Source organism: Scatophagus argus, chromosome 12, assembly GCF_020382885.2.
Source record: "Scatophagus argus isolate fScaArg1 chromosome 12, fScaArg1.pri, whole genome shotgun sequence".
In the NCBI taxonomy this organism is placed as follows: Eukaryota; Metazoa; Chordata; class Actinopteri; family Scatophagidae; genus Scatophagus; species Scatophagus argus.
The window spans coordinates 19,399,477-19,415,172 of record NC_058504.1 but is presented as its reverse complement, the minus strand read 5'-3'; the positions used below and the strand labels follow the sequence as shown (position 1 = coordinate 19,415,172).

Here is a 15,696-nt window from a genome sequence, read left to right as displayed (position 1 = left end):
TATATGAACTGTTATTATGAAGTTTCAGTATTAAATTAACTCTTTGAACAGTGGAGAAACTTGTTGCTGTCCTTCACTGTGATGCTTAACACATCATGAAAATTTCACTGCAAGTATCAATTTATGTTTAAGTTTGTCGATGAGTGATTATTCAGCAATGTGTATATGAGCATTCAGCACACTTGAAAGCCTCTAGTCCATGATGAGGGCTGATGTGGACAAGATATATCTCAGAAGCTCAGTAGGGATTCTGGTGATCGGTGTTTACATGCAAGGAATGTAATATGCTGGTCTCATTAAAACTTCTATATTTAGAGCCACTGTGATTGACATAAGTAGGCCTTCCAACCTGAAAGAGTCATTATAAACTTGCAGAGAGCCAGACTTGTTAATCTGCATTGTAATAATACTAAGCAGCAAATAAAGAGTGAGCCAAGAAGGGATGGAGACACTACTCTTACCTAAATGTAGTATTACCCCCCCCCCTTTTTTTGTCCTGCAGTTTGTCCCCCTTTCTGTCTCTTTGCAAGTTTTTAACGGAGTGACCTACATTTGCATTGCTTGTATAAACTGTCTTCCTGTCTGTCCAGCTTCCCCTCTGTCTCCGTATATCTCTGTCATTCTGAGGCACATTAAAGGTCTGTACATTTTCTTTGTGCAGCTCAAACATATTGGAAACACATGTGAAAACAAACTATCCTTAGTTTTGGCTCCCAAAATCCAATTCCCCTCACCCCCATCATGTCTCTCCACATCCACATGTAAGATTTCTTTCACACATTCTCTCACTTGCTTGTTGTCCCTCTAAGTGTCAGTTTCATTCTCGTTAACAGGCTTTCTTTGGCTTCTCACACTTATTTATTCTGCCTTGTTTATTCTACCACTCTCTCTCTCACTCTCTCTCTCACTCACACACACACACACGCACACACCACACAACGCCCTTCTCTTTCTCTGTAAACCTCTCTGCTTGAATCTGTGTCCATTGGTTTGCACACTTTTCTCCAGAGAGCCTCTAGCTCAGAAGAATGTTTTTCTTGACCTTAATTTTGTTAACTCCACTACCACTTAATATGAGTTGGTCGCTAACTGATATATAACAGGACTTACGAAATGCAACATCTCTTGTCACATTGCCAACATGTGAACATACAAGCCAATGCTGCATTAATCAAACTTGCCCAGTTTATTCCTCCCCTCCACCACTCTGCAGCTGCCTTTTTTAAATCTCTTTGGTCCTGAGGTCTGCTAGCAGAGCAGTCAATGGAAGCTTATACTGCAGCAAAATAGACAAAATAGACAAAACTTATATATATACTATATATATATATACCTCAGACAGAATTCAGAGGAATATTGTACAGTGATGATTTTTATTCGATGGAATGGTGCAGCCATAATAAACATTGAGTCTTATGTTTGAATGCTTGACTCAGTGTAAACATCATCAATGAAGCACTAGAATAGTCAAAGTGCAATTACATGAATATTTCAACCTTAAAACTACTTAAGAGGAAATTCAGCTAACCAAGTTAGCATATGTAAAATCATCAGACTAATGAAGAAGCTGTGTGCTAACAAAATTTATGAAAAATCAGTTAGAGATTTGGGACATTGCTTTAGACCACTCACACAACTCTCATGTCTCATGAAAGGTGAATGTCCAGTTTAATGTCCAGTTTTTGTACAGGTTAAACAAACAGTTATAAAATATATATATAGTGAGGTCCAGAGGTGGGTTAGGCTAACTGTTTCCTCTTTTCCAGTCTTGCTGCTAAGCAAGGCTCTCTTAATATTTATCATACCAACATGAGATTGATATCAATTTTTACCAAACACAAACAAGTAATCCTTAATCTTTTCGTTTGTCTTTGTAAAGCCTCCAAAAACTACTTCCAAAAATAAAAAAAAATTCAAATCAAATCAAATCTCCAAAACTGGAAGTTTTAGCTTTTAGAAACAAAATACGGCTGAAAATTCTGACTACCTTCCTCTGCTCTACTACTATAGACTATTGTGCTTCGACAGAATTCAGATTACATTGGAGGGTTGGATTCATCTTATGAATTATTGAACACAAAATCAAATGTAGCCAGTAATCTGAGCCCTCATTTTCTGAGAAACTGAAGAACACAAACAAAGGAGACATCGTCAGACTCTCATCCAATCCAGTGTGTTCAGAAATCCATGCAGGGTCGAGAACACAAACCTTTTGGTTTATTCACAAACTGCAGCTTCAGACTGTACTTTTGCAAACGTAATGCATACTAAAGTTTTACTATCAAAACAGACATGTACAGAAAACATCATGTCAAGACATACATACATTCATCTTGTACAAATTCACCTGGACAACAAAGAAGCAGAAGGTGTGGCCAGTGCAATTACTTTAAAATATGAAGAGAGCTTGGAAAAGTAAAGATGCAGAGATTTTATAGTTAGTACAGCAAGAGTGTGATATATTGCTAGTTGAAGTTATTCCTCCAGGCCAGTGCTATGTGGGGTGTGTTTTGGTCAACTCACTTTAACAAAAGAGGACAAACCAGAGGACATACACGTTGTTTCCAAGGAGCTGTTCAATGTGCCATTTAAGATAAAGTAATACGTTCTCCTTCAAATAGTTCAGATATTTGGGATCAGTGTCAAATACATTACACAGAAACCTGAATTGACAGCTTTGCAGTTTTAGTTGACAAGTGACAAATTCTCTCACAAGCGAAATGAAGATGGCGCATTTTAGCATGGATACAAATTTGATAAAAAGGAGATTTTGGACCATGGATGATATACATTAGTTGTTGAGACAATGACAGAAAAGAACACAATTAGGAAGCATGTTTTTTTCCCCTCTCTCTTTGTGTACACACTCCAGGAGAGGTAGTCACACTTCTTACACTTCAAAGTGACTGAATTCTGAAAGGTCAACAAATAAACTGGCAATAAGCAACCATCCTACTTTTTTGTTTTTTTGTTGTTGTTTTTTTTTTTTTTTTTTTGCATAGCTTAATGACAAAAGATCAAAAAGATCCAGTCTTCTACATTTGCATTGGAAGCATGTGTGTGGGTAACTGAGGAGAGGTTGATGTCAGTGTCAGTCTGTTTGGCATGATCAGAGTTATCATGAGTTTGGAATGCTACAAAATGTCAGAATGAGACCACAGTAGCTTATACCCATCCTGAGCTTCCAACACGTGACAAACACCACTGTCTTCTTAAGTTATCTCTGTGACAATCCAACCAGAGGGGTGAGGTTAGCATGGCCACTGTGGGAGAAAAAGTCAATTCAGTCCCACAATGGAGTTTGTGCTGAGATAAATAATTAGTATTTATTTATGCATTAGAGTGATATAGATCTTCTCAGCTACACATTTTGCCAAAAAAAGCTGACAAGCTTATTTCCCAGAATGTCCAACTATTCCTTTAAGATACAATAGTCCGTAGCAGTAGCCATTTTAGTTATTTTATATATTTTGTTGGATTTTTGTTTGTTTGCTTTTTTTTAAAATTTTTGACAGAAGTTGCGCGCACAGAATAACTTGAAACAAAAGATTTTTTTCAAGGAAGCACAAGGAATTTTGTGTGATGTCTCAGACAGTTCAGTTAACTCCTGTTAATTCAAGTGTACCACGAGAAGAAAATCAAATTCAGTCAGTTACAATGGATAAATTCACACTGGTGAGTATTTCTTCATTTTCTGGACAATACCACCTCACTGGTCAGGATGGGATTTGTTTCAAAGAAATGTGACTGTCGTAAGATGTTACCTAGGAACCCCAGGTTGTCCCACAAAACATTACCACATTTGCACACACAAAGTGAAAACAGAAGAAGTCTAACTTAAGGCACTGTAACAGATGTCACCAGCTCCTCATGTAATGCCTACAGACAAAAAAACATCAAGAGGCTTCACTGTTGAACTCATTCATCAGGAGCATTTTTACTATTTTGTCTGGAACTTGTACTTGTGTTCCCAAATTTTAGGTGGAAATTTGTGTCTGAAACTAAGTGAAATGCTTTTATACTGAAGGTGGCTGTATTTTACTAATAGCTTTCCCATTTTCCTGCCCAGCTAGAGCTAATGCATCATAGCTCCTGAGTAGTTACCAGTCACCATATTAGCAAAACATCACTGGGTCACTTTGTTTTATTTTGGTGGTAAGATCGTTTAGACCAGTTATTTTTGTTTTGTCTTTCATTAGAACAACTGCCTCTTAAGACAAACATCTTTCAACAGAATATAACAATTGTGACAAAACACTCAAATATCAAAAGATTATTAGTATAGAAGACTGTGGTATTACAGATATACTCTCCATTTTACAACATTACCTGACTTTGGCCCTTTCTGTACAAAATAATAAACGTGGATGATTTGACATGACACTCTCTGCACTTTTACACACAAAGTAAGGAGAGACAGACCTGAAGAAACTGAAGAGACTTATAAAATACAAAGAACCCGACTAACATAGAAACAAGTAAAATCATATCGCACATTTATATAAAATAAAGGATTTTGAAGCTCAAAAACTCAACAATCTCTTGTGTTTTGGAGAGATAAGCTTTTGCCGTGTAAAAAAGTCATGTCACAGACATCAGCAAGGCCTCTATATTTCTCAGAAATATGCTTGTGGGTCTTCCCAAAATGTATTTCTCTTGTTTTGCTCCCATTTATACTCATTTCATTTCTGCAAAAATCATCTTTGATTAATGGACAAATCGTGCTACTTAACATGTATAACGATTCCACACAAAGTTATTTTGTGGATAGAAGGCACTGGCCTTTGCTCATGTCATATATCAGTCAAACTCAGATGAATGGAGCTCTTTTGCAGAAGTGTTGGCTTGTTAAAAGATGCAAACAGGCTTACACTAAAGTATCATTTACCAATTTAACCACCAGACGATATAACTTTACTGTACGCTAGTCCAAAGTATCTTGACTGTAGCTGTGGTGAACATATGTCCTGAGGCCTATTTCTTTCCCTTATGTAAAGTGGAAGTGCAAAATAAGTCAGAATAAATGCTAAATAAATACACTTAGGACATGATGGAATCCAGAGATCCACATGTTGCTTGCTGTATCCCTGACAGGTTCTCTTTACTTCTGTAAGCTTTACAAGTATCTCAGTTATCGAGAAGCTGTTGACAGCGAGGGAATCAAAATATGTTTATGTCAACATAGCTTGGATTGTGACAGGCCAATAAAAATACTACAACGATTTGGGTCACCAGTGATCTAAAAATAGATGGTCCGGAGAGAATGTGCTCTCAACTCCTGTTCCAGAGTTTGTCCTATGCAGTTTTCAGTGGAAAACCAGCATTTAAACCTCTCTTGATTGTTTCAAAAGTGTTTGTGTGTGTTTTCTTATAAGATGTTTTTGTTTTTAGTTGTTTTTTGGGGGGGGTTGTTAAAGAACCTAAGAGGATATTATTGCTGATGTTTGAGGTCAAATGTCAAGTTAAAAGCAGCCTTTGGAAATTAAGAAGCTCAGCATTTCTTTCTGTGAAATGTAAACAATGTCACTGCATGCATAAATAATGACAAAATAAATAATGAAAAAAAAAATCCAACAAACCAAAAAAATGTGGATGAATAAAACACAAGCCTTTAAGCACGCCAACAAGGCTCAGTTCGTAGTTATTCAGCTGCAGGATGGACAGTCAGATAGGGATGGAAATGAAAGGAAGCAAGAAAAGAAGGAAAGAAAACAGAGGAGCTATCAGAAAGGATCATTGTTAAACTTGTGGTGTCGGTGGCAGGCTGGTAAACACATAGGTTTATCTGTAAATGTCTAGCTTAGTAATTGATGCAGCATTTAGCATGAGATTTCAATCCCAGATGGAAGTTTCAATCAGTATAATTAATCAGGTCTAATCAGTTCTATTATAATTATTCACTCAGCTGAGGTGAGTCCATTTACACAAAAAGGCAAATTCATTGTTTGGTTTCTTGCAGAATTTCTGAGTGCATTTAAAAACATACAAGTTAGGGACTCTGGTTGGTTGAATTAACATCAGTTACCTCTTGGCTCCACTTGATTCTGTGCTTTAAAGCTATGTTCAGACAGGCAGATCAGTTGAATCACTCAAATCAGACTGCAAAGCTTGCCTGTTGTTTTGGTGTGGCTTCGTGCAACACTTATGAAGGGGAAGAACAAAGAACTACAAAAATGGAGGTGGGCCACAACAGTGAATCCTGGACCAACAACATATTAGAACAACAATATTTTTTGCTGTACAAATGCAGATGCTAGACAAAAACATATACTTGAAACGTGCGCATTAGCAATAACACAGTGACATTAAATGGAAGGTGATGTTTGCTTTAAACCCAAATCCAATGAAGCTTCAAAGTGCCACGTCTTTCCATCCTGCCTGAACACAGCTTTAGCCTGCAGGTCTGAATGGTTGGTTTTATTGTTTATTGTGCATGGAAGAGAACTATTTATTCAGATTTATATTTGTTTTGATTTTCTAAACTTAAAGTTTGATGTTGATGTGTAGATGGAGTCCAGCGCTGCTTTCTGAATGGGACGGCGAAGGAAGGGCGCAGCAACATCAACATCAGTTCTTTGTGCATCAAAAGAAAGAGCAACAGGTCAACTGCTGCTGTGGTGGAAAGTGTTTGCTGGGAAGGTGGTTTACTGCATTTTCCAGGTGGGTGAATGCTTGTTGCATGTCACCGCTGCCTGCTGTGGGCCATGTAGCGCAGCACCTTGCGGATGCCGCTGAGGCGGTCTTTCAAAGAGGTGAGGGCCAGGAAGGGCAGCTGGGCTCGGCCTTCTAATGGAAGAACGGCTAGTAACCACCAGCACCACGAGGGACCGTTAGGACTGCACTGAAGAGAGCAAAAGAAAGGAGGAGACACAGTGAGGAGGTTTTAAAGACAACATAAACTAGAAAAAACTTTAAAGGAAGATCCTAAATTATCCTCAGTTGGAAATAACATACATGTTATCACATAACTGTTATCTGTCCGATTAGGCACAGATAAGTTTGGATAAATCCTCAGAAACAAGCACTGGAAAAAAATTTGAAAATGACATAATTTGAAAATCTTTGCTAGTTTGTCATATCGTGCACTTGTGTTCTACTCTTTTGTACCTGTCCCAGTTTTTCTTCCTGATATCAGCTACCTGTGTTTGGACCTGCCTTGCCTTTGCCCTGCCTTTTCATGCATGACTGTAAATTCTAACATTTATTTAGTCATATGAGTCAGTCTAAAAAACAGGTTTGAAAGAAAGATAAATTATTAAAAGTAAAATGTCTGGTGTGTGTATTTGTGAGAACCTGTACCTGAAGCACAGAGTCTTTCCCAGGCATGGGTCCAAAGTGTCCTTCAATGCGTTCCCTCTGCTCAGCCTTCAGGGAGTTGACCCACACCAGGGCCTGGTCGTACACCGTGTCATGCAGAGACTGCAGCTCCTGCTCTGTCACGCCCTCTACCTACACACATACAATCACACACCTATGAACTAGAACATCTTCTTGCTTTTCTCTATCAAGCTGTCACTAACCATCCCTCTCTGGCTAGCACTACGTCTCCTAGCCACTCCACGTACCGTAACATCCTCCAGGTACTCTATATCAGCTGTGTTGTATCCATCCCTCTCGCTGTGCTGAATGACTTTAAACCTACGCCTGCCGATGGTGTCCACAACTGAACGGCCGTCGGAGAAGAACTTCACATCGCGGATCTCCAACAGGCACCCGTAGCTGGCAAACCTGGAGACAGGAGGAGGAAGAGGGTACAATATTACACTTCCTGGAAGCACACTCAGTGTTAAACGCACAAGCTAGCAGGCAAAGGAAATATCCTAGCACTGACCCCTTCAGGTTGTCTCCCAGACACATGCCAAAGCATTTGGTTCCTGTCTCCATGCATCGGCGAATCATCAGTCGGTAGCACGGCTCGAAGATATGGAGGGGACACGGCACAGTGGGGAAGGCCATGGTGCACACGAATATAGGCACATTCTTGTTAAGACTGAAGACAGACAACAATCAAGGACAGTGTGTTTGATGTGGTGAACGGAACATTTGCTTTCTGTTTTCAAGGTCAAAAATCAACTTTCAGCCTCAACATTAAAGAAAAATCCTTAAAATTATTAAACGAGAAATCAAAACTCCATCTGTGCCATTGATCACAGCTGACATCAGGCAGAATCGAAACAAACTGAGAGTGAAAGTGAATGCTTTTTGCTCCAGCTAATCAGAGGTTATTTACTGGAGAGCTTACTGGAGCCTCCAAGAAGGGCTATCTACAGTAGGTGAATCAGCAGAAGAGCATATTCACATTGAGAAGGTTATATCAGGTACACCTAAACATAACTGATGAGGAAACTGACAAGACAAAAGAAAACAGACTGGATGTAAAGGTATAAAGAAGAAATCAGAAACCAGATAAAGAGACAGTGGAGGAGAGCTGAGGAGGACACACACTCACTTGGAGAGCTCAGCTATCTCTTCCTGATGGATTATCTGTCTTTCTATGAGCTCAGAGGGAAGGTACTTGGATATCAGCTTCTCCATTAATACTGTCTTACAGTACTGCCTCTGGACCAGATACTGGAGAGAAATACACACACATAGAGAGGACATTAGGAATACGATGACAGAGACGGAAACATAGAGAGACAAGAGAGTAATCATAGACTGAGTTTTGCTCACGCAGTTTTCAACAACATCCATGTTAAGGCCTGCTCTATATTTGTCACATAACATCATCTTATTTATCATCTCTGGGGATGTACCAATCCAATAGTGGCTTTACTGAGTGAGTGAGTATTGGTCATGACATAACTGATCCAAATTAAACTCAGCTAATGCGTCAGCGCCATTATAAAATTCAGCATTTCCACCACCGGTTACATTCATTTCAATCATGGCAGGTCACCAACTCTGTTTTAAGTTCCATATCAATCCCTGGAATCAAGTTACCTTACTTAAAGATGAGCATCACAACCACGTACCTCAGACAGCTCCTCTTTACAGAGTGGACACTTTGGGTTATGGTCCAGACATCTCTCCAGACACTGAAGACAGAAAGTGTGACCGCACGGTGTCGTCACTGGCTCATAGAAAAGTCTGGGAGGAAAACAGGGTGACGCCTTTAAACGTATTTGACTTTAATATTTATGATATAAGACAAAAAAAGCACAGACACCCTCACATATGAGAAGCTGAAACCACAGAATGTTTTGCATTTGATTTTACTATTATTGCCTGGTAAAAGATTAATGATGTTGACTGAAATGATTCATTGATCAGAACTGACTGATGTCCAAAAAGCTATTGTATACCACACATTTTATTGCAGGCTATACAGCTGTAAGCAGCAGTTTATCACACGTTGCACAACTGCTAATTGATTTAATGCACGTTGTGTCACTGTTATAATAATGTTTTCAGCCTGAATCAAGCTGTAAACTTAAGCTCACCTCATACAAAGAGAACACTCCAGATCTGTTGGGTCCATGATTTCATTGACCCCAGAAGTGAATGAATCAGTCACCTCTGCTGAATCTGAATGGACAGATGATCAAATACAAAATGAGACACAAGTGCTGTTGACAGAGAGGCTATACAAATGTTATCCAGCTACATGCATGTGCACAAGCTCCAGAAGCTCACCACACTTGGATTTTTTGGAATCGTCACTCTTCCCCTGTCCTCCCTTCTCCACCTTCTCCTCCTCTCGGCTCCTCCGTTTCCTCTTGAGGGCGAAACTGTAATCCTGCCTCCTGTCCACAAGCTCTTGCTGATCTTTGACCTCACATCTCTCAGACTTCTCAGGTGCAGGAGGAGTGAAGGTAAGGCTGAACTCCGATGACAACAAGCTGGGAGTAAAGGTCTAATAGGGGAACAGAACGAAAAGAGAAAATAATGAAGCCTCACGTCCCCTCAGTGTCATGCATACTGCTGACAACCAGAGGTGGAGCAGCTGCTACCTGGGACCAAGTGTTGATGTTGTTCTTGATGTGTGCTCTGAAGGACAGTATGTTTGTGTAGTCTGAGATGTGTTCAGGGACCTGATCTGTAACTGGAGCCAGAAGATCACTGAGGAGCTGAAAGAAGAAGAAGTGACATAATCATTCTCTATTCTCACAGTTCTGCATGCATTTGTGATAAAATAACAAAACCCTAAGCTAGTGTGTCATGTTTTCCTTCAAACACACCACATTGATTGACTGATTAGCTTTTCCTCTGAAGATAAATTTGTCTCAATATCATTTGTGCAAAGAGATGTTTGTATAAATGTGTAATCTGTAAACAGAAAGTACTTTCCACAAACACAAAAACTATCTGAAAACTCACAAAACATATTAAAAGTAAAAAAGCAGATCTGCAAATACACAAATTCCACAAGTAAAAAATAGAGATAAATGAAGACTGCATGCTTTTACTTTGAAATGTGGCAGCAGGTGATTGACTTTTGATCTATTCACACAAATAAAATCGAGACAAATCTATCTCTAACTTATATTTTAAAACTATATCAATCTGTGGGTGCACACTACAAAACTGATGCTGTTTTTACCTTGTGAACCTCAGTCTTGGCCAGTCTGCAGTCAGGATCTATGGACAGGCAGACCAGGTATTCTCTCAGAGCCTCCTCTGTCCTGCCCAGCAACACGAGGGCCTGGGCCTTACGAACGTGACCCTTCAGGCAGGAGAAAGACACATCACCTATCTAACAACCATGTGATTGCCATGTATATGTTTTAAAAAAATGAACAAAGCCACGATTGTCTGCCATACCTTGGACCAGTGAGGCATCAGTCTGCAGGCCATCTCAGCATCTCTCAGGGCCTTTTCAAAGTGTCTGAGACTGGAGTGAATCTGGGAGCGATTACTGAACAGTTTGTGGTCCATGGGTGCTGGGAGCAGAGGAGGGACAGTTAGTACACACGGTTAGTTAGTTAGTTGTCATTAACAACTTTACACAGTGAAACTTTCACATATTAGTTGGTTGAAACCAAGCTCAGTGGCACCAGCTGCAAAAGCCTCAACTTTGTAAAACTACTTTTGTGCAACAGCCAGTCAAAACAATGATAACATGTTGGATGATGACATCAAATTACCGCTGATGCGATACCCAGTTATTTCAGCTAACTGACTTTAACTCTATAGTCAGGTATTAACAACCATAGTTAGACAGTTACTGTTACAACAGAACAGGGCTGCAATTTTTTTTATTAATGATTAACATTGAAAAAAGTCCATTACATTTCCCAGGTTCCCAGGTGAACTCAATTAATGCAGAGCATGGATAAAATGATTGGTTACTAATTAATCTACTAATTAATTAATCATTAGTCCTCAAAAAAATTCTAATCAATAATTGGTCAAAAATGTCAAAAAATCAGAATTACCCAAAGCCCAAGGAGACACCTTAAAATTGTTTGTTTTGTAATATGTGAGTAGCTGGAACCAGCAATTTCCTTCCAGCCAGCAATTAATCCATTATCAAAACATTTGTAAATTGTGAAAGTACTCTGTCATCCAACTGATCAGTTACCAGTATTTGTCTAATTTCAATTATTGACTAGTTTCATCCCGCTTTTCTTCAAAGCTCATTAACACCCACAAACTGAGGCAACTATTTCTCAACATACTGTGGGAAAAAAAAAAAAAAAAAAAAAAAGTATGACCATCACTTCTTTAGTTTAATGTGTCTGAAAATGCTAAATTCCCCGGTGACATAAAGTTCAAAGTTACATGAAAGAATGAATGTTTAAAATGGATCAGTTTCCACATTACAAAACATGTTATAAAAAAGGCGCTGCCTTACAAAACCATGCAGCACTATCAAGGTCACCCACATTCAGGTTTCATAACTGTAAAAAAAAAAAAAAAAAAAAAAATTATGAAAATGTCACAGCTAGCCCTATGGGAATCAGAGGGAAATATTTCTCTGGATTCTGTATGGGAACAGGTAGTCACTCAGTAACAGCAGAAAGGCAGGCATAGGGGACACCTCGATGAAAGGAATCATATTACTTTGTGTATCACAACATTTCAAGAAATCTGCTTTGTAACCATGCATCTGCACACACACACACACACACAAAGACCTGGGCTAATTATAACCCTGAGGACATTGTACTGACTTGCACTGTTTCACTGGTGGTTTATCCTTACCTTAACCATAACAACTGCATGCCTAAACACAACCCTTAGCCTAATCATAACCTAGATCAAACTCTAAATTTAACTCTCAAAGGGTGTCTTATCCCTGTAATACATTGCTAAACCTGTGTGGACAGGTTGTAAGGTGCATATAGTGCACAAAGACACACAAGCAGAGAAAGTGACTGGACCTTAATAATGAGCATTAAATCGTGAAAATAACTGATAAATATGGTACTGCACACAACAGAGTTTTGCTTTGCTGGCATTCAGCTTTAGCTAATTTACACAAATACATTAGTTAGGCTGCGATAACTGTGTGCCACGATTTTAATAAGAAAAAATGAGTCTGAAAATGATACAGTTAATAAGGCAGCCTTTCACTCCTCCACAATGGTAAAAGAGCAACATTTTCTACAGGCCTGTTCTGCAAGTCATTGCATTTTGAAGATGGTCCATCCAAAATAAAACAGCTATGTCATTCTGTGTTAATCATCATTTATCAAAGCATCTTGACTAACCATGTTGAGACACTTTCAGTAACATTGTGGTGCACAGGCAAACAGCCCAGGACAATCCCATCCTATCACTATGGGAGCTGCATGGCTCGACAGTGGACAGTTCTTGGTGTGAGTGGCTCCAGTGCAGCAATTGGCATGGACCCAGTTTACAGAGATGTTGTTGTGGCTGAAAAATCCTGACGCAATTCAAAGTGATGCTTCTGCCAGCTGTCTATTGATCACCCGGTGAAACTGTGGCCGACTCCTCGCAGGATTCAGCAAGGAAGTTTTAACTTATACAACCAGCCTGTGAAGTGACTGAGCTGCTGCAGCACAACACAGTGAATTCAAATGAGGTCAGGTCAGGTATGCCAGTCATATAACACTAATGCCAGAGGAGACTGTTTACTTCAGCAGTGCACTAACTTTGTTATGCAGATTACATTTCAACTGCTACATCCATCTTAAAAAACAGTACAGTACATAGATCTCTGAAGACTCTGTCCTACTAATAACAGGCTGAACAACAGGCTACAGGAGGTTATTTCACTGCTGACAGCCCGTGTCAGCAGGTTTTCAGCTCATTTGTTTCATCAACACCACAACTCTGCCCGTGTCAAACCTCTGGCACTGCTGCTGTGTGCTTACTTTAAGTGTCCCTAGTGGTGACCTGCAATAATACCCTTGACCCACATTTGCCTGAATCACTGGCTGACGTTACACAATGAGGGAGCTGAGAGAGGCGGGTTACGTGCTTACGCAATGTTTGGTCCACTAGCCCAGCCTACATAATGCTGTTATCCAACGCATGGTGATACGACAGTCGTACGGCAGCAGAGGCAGTGTGTCGCTCACAAAATATTCTGCACCCTTACGAAACCAAGTCATGTAATTGTTTTACTGTTCCTTTATGGCTTCATGGCGAGTCTCCTGGCAAGCTATCTGTGTCATACACCAAGTTTTAACGACAACAGAAAACATTAAGCCTGAGCCAAAAGTAGCACACACTTGTATAAAATAGTAAACAGCAGCTACAGGCAGAACAAACACGTTCTTTACAGCCACACAAGCCAGCACAATGACTGAAGGCCTTTCATAAAACAATTCTAAAACGTTCAGTGTCCTACCTATCAGTATGGCTTGGTTATATTTCTCCAGCGCTGCTTCCATCTTCTTCTCGGCGTACAGTCCGTTGCCCTCTCGCCTCAGCTGGCCGGCCTGGTGCGAGGTCGGGAACCACTTGGCCAACAGGTTGCTGAGGACCACATTGACCCGGTAACTCTGGACCCTGAAGCTGTCCTTGCACTCCTTACACATAACCGACCTCTCCTTCCTCTCCCTCTCCAGACATGCTTTACAGAAGCAGTGTCCGCACGGCAGGGTAACGGGCTCGAACAGAAAGCTCAGACATATCCGGCAGGAGAGGTCTTCGTACCCGCAACCTGTAGCTCCAACAGCCTGGCATTCCGTTGCCAACGCCGCCTCTGCCTCCTCTCGTCTCACCGGGCCCCTGTTTTGACTGTGACCCCGGTGCTGCCTCCTGATACTGCCCGACAGGTACTCTACGAGGTTGTCCAGGTGAGCAGGTTTCAGTCTCTCTATCTCCGAGGCTTGTCGGTACATATCGAAAGCTTCGGTGAGTTTGCCCCCGAAGGCAAGCGCGTCAGCACGCTTTACCATCAGCTCCTGCCGGCTTCCTGGGTCTCCGAGACCCGCAAGGTGGCACTCGTAAATATCCGCCGCTAGCTCGAAGTTTTTACACTGGAAAGCCTTTGCCGCAAGCAGCAGCATACTCTCACTCTCTGTCCCCATATCCCGCTGACTGTTTGAAGGCTATCCCCTCAACTATGTGGCGCAAATCAGACCAACACCTCCGGAGTCATTCATGTTTGGGTCTGCTGCTGGTGAGCCCCGACTGCACTGCAAGTTCATGCTCCTGTGCAGGACGTACTGATATTCTCAATGGAGCAGCTGAGGGGGGAAAAAAAACTGTTATGTAAAAGTTGTGTCACGTGACACGGGACAGCTGTTCTCATTGGACCAGTTTAGAAAAACTGTTACAAAACAATCTGCCATGTAACAGTTTCAGCGTCGGGGCAGGGGGGCAGGAACCTGTCTGGGTGGTATCCCCACAAGAATGAGGAGTTTTTATTGGTGTCACATTTCAAGAAGTTATTCCAAGTAATTCATGTCATGTTTCACTTGTCTTTACAATGATATACCCTTTAACAACAGAGGGAGCAGGCCCATCCAGTGTAATGTATAATTTTAGAATTTATGTACCCGGTCGTATGTCGACAATAGACATGGTAAAGACCCAACCAGCTCTTAGCTGGCTTAAGTAAAATGAAAACTGTTCAGATGGTTTTCAGGTGTATTTTAAGGCAGTAAATGTGAACAGTGTGCATATCCAGTTAAGTGAAAATGAGTGGTCATGCACATGCTGGAATCTGCAAGCTCCCCAAATGTATCAATGTAACATTTTGATCTACAATGTCTTCGTTGTGTCAAATATGTTAAGGCCGTCTCACAAACTGACAAACCATCACTCAGGGAGAGTAACTGTCTTAATACTAAAGTGGCTTTTCTGTCATCCTCATTGGAAATTAGGTGACTGGTAACTTTTTGAAACAGTCAGAAGAGTTTTTCTTTCACCTGTAAAAGTGATCTGGGGCAGGTGGACAAAAACCTTTAGAGCTAGCTTTATCTTTCTGTATTTCTTGTATATAATTGTACAAGAAATGTATATATATATATAATATATAAATATGTATATATATGACCCGCTACAAAGAGCTAAAGTTAGCTGTTATGTGACAAGTGAAGCAGTTATGTGACAGTTGCAAAAGTTTTTTCAAGATGTAATCATCACTTCCTGTATAGATCAATGCATCAGACTTTAGAAATGCTACACTGAATGTAATGGACTTTGAGAACTGAGCTTATGGTTTGCCTCATGCAACAGCCTTGCAAAAATGTGGGAACGTGGGAATGGCTTTGCTCATAGTTTCTTTGACAGATCATTTGTTGTGACACCCCTCACTCTCAGAAGTCACTACCT

General features: G+C 40.4%; 1 protein-coding gene across 2 annotated transcripts; it reads right to left on the bottom strand.

Moving 5' to 3' along the window:
• Window positions 1-5,595: 5,595 nt before the first annotated feature.
• LOC124068220 (LON peptidase N-terminal domain and RING finger protein 3-like) lies at window positions 5,596-14,616 on the bottom strand. Of its 2 annotated transcripts, none has more exons than XM_046406245.1 (12): window positions 13,763-14,616; window positions 10,765-10,883; window positions 10,544-10,666; window positions 10,035-10,070; window positions 9,637-9,856; window positions 9,444-9,528; window positions 8,976-9,090; window positions 8,450-8,571; window positions 7,832-7,990; window positions 7,566-7,728; window positions 7,300-7,449; window positions 5,596-6,841 (listed from the first exon to the last, which is right to left on the bottom strand). In XM_046406245.1, exons 1-12 carry the CDS (start codon window positions 14,445-14,447, stop codon window positions 6,683-6,685), a joined length of 2,136 nt encoding a protein of 711 aa, XP_046262201.1. In that variant the 5' UTR covers window positions 14,448-14,616; the 3' UTR covers window positions 5,596-6,682. The 2 variants fall into 2 exon arrangements, with proteins under 2 accessions (XP_046262201.1, XP_046262200.1); XM_046406244.1 differs by having other exon boundaries at window positions 9,954-10,070; window positions 13,763-14,614.
• Between the last annotated feature and the right edge of the window lie 1,080 nt (window positions 14,617-15,696).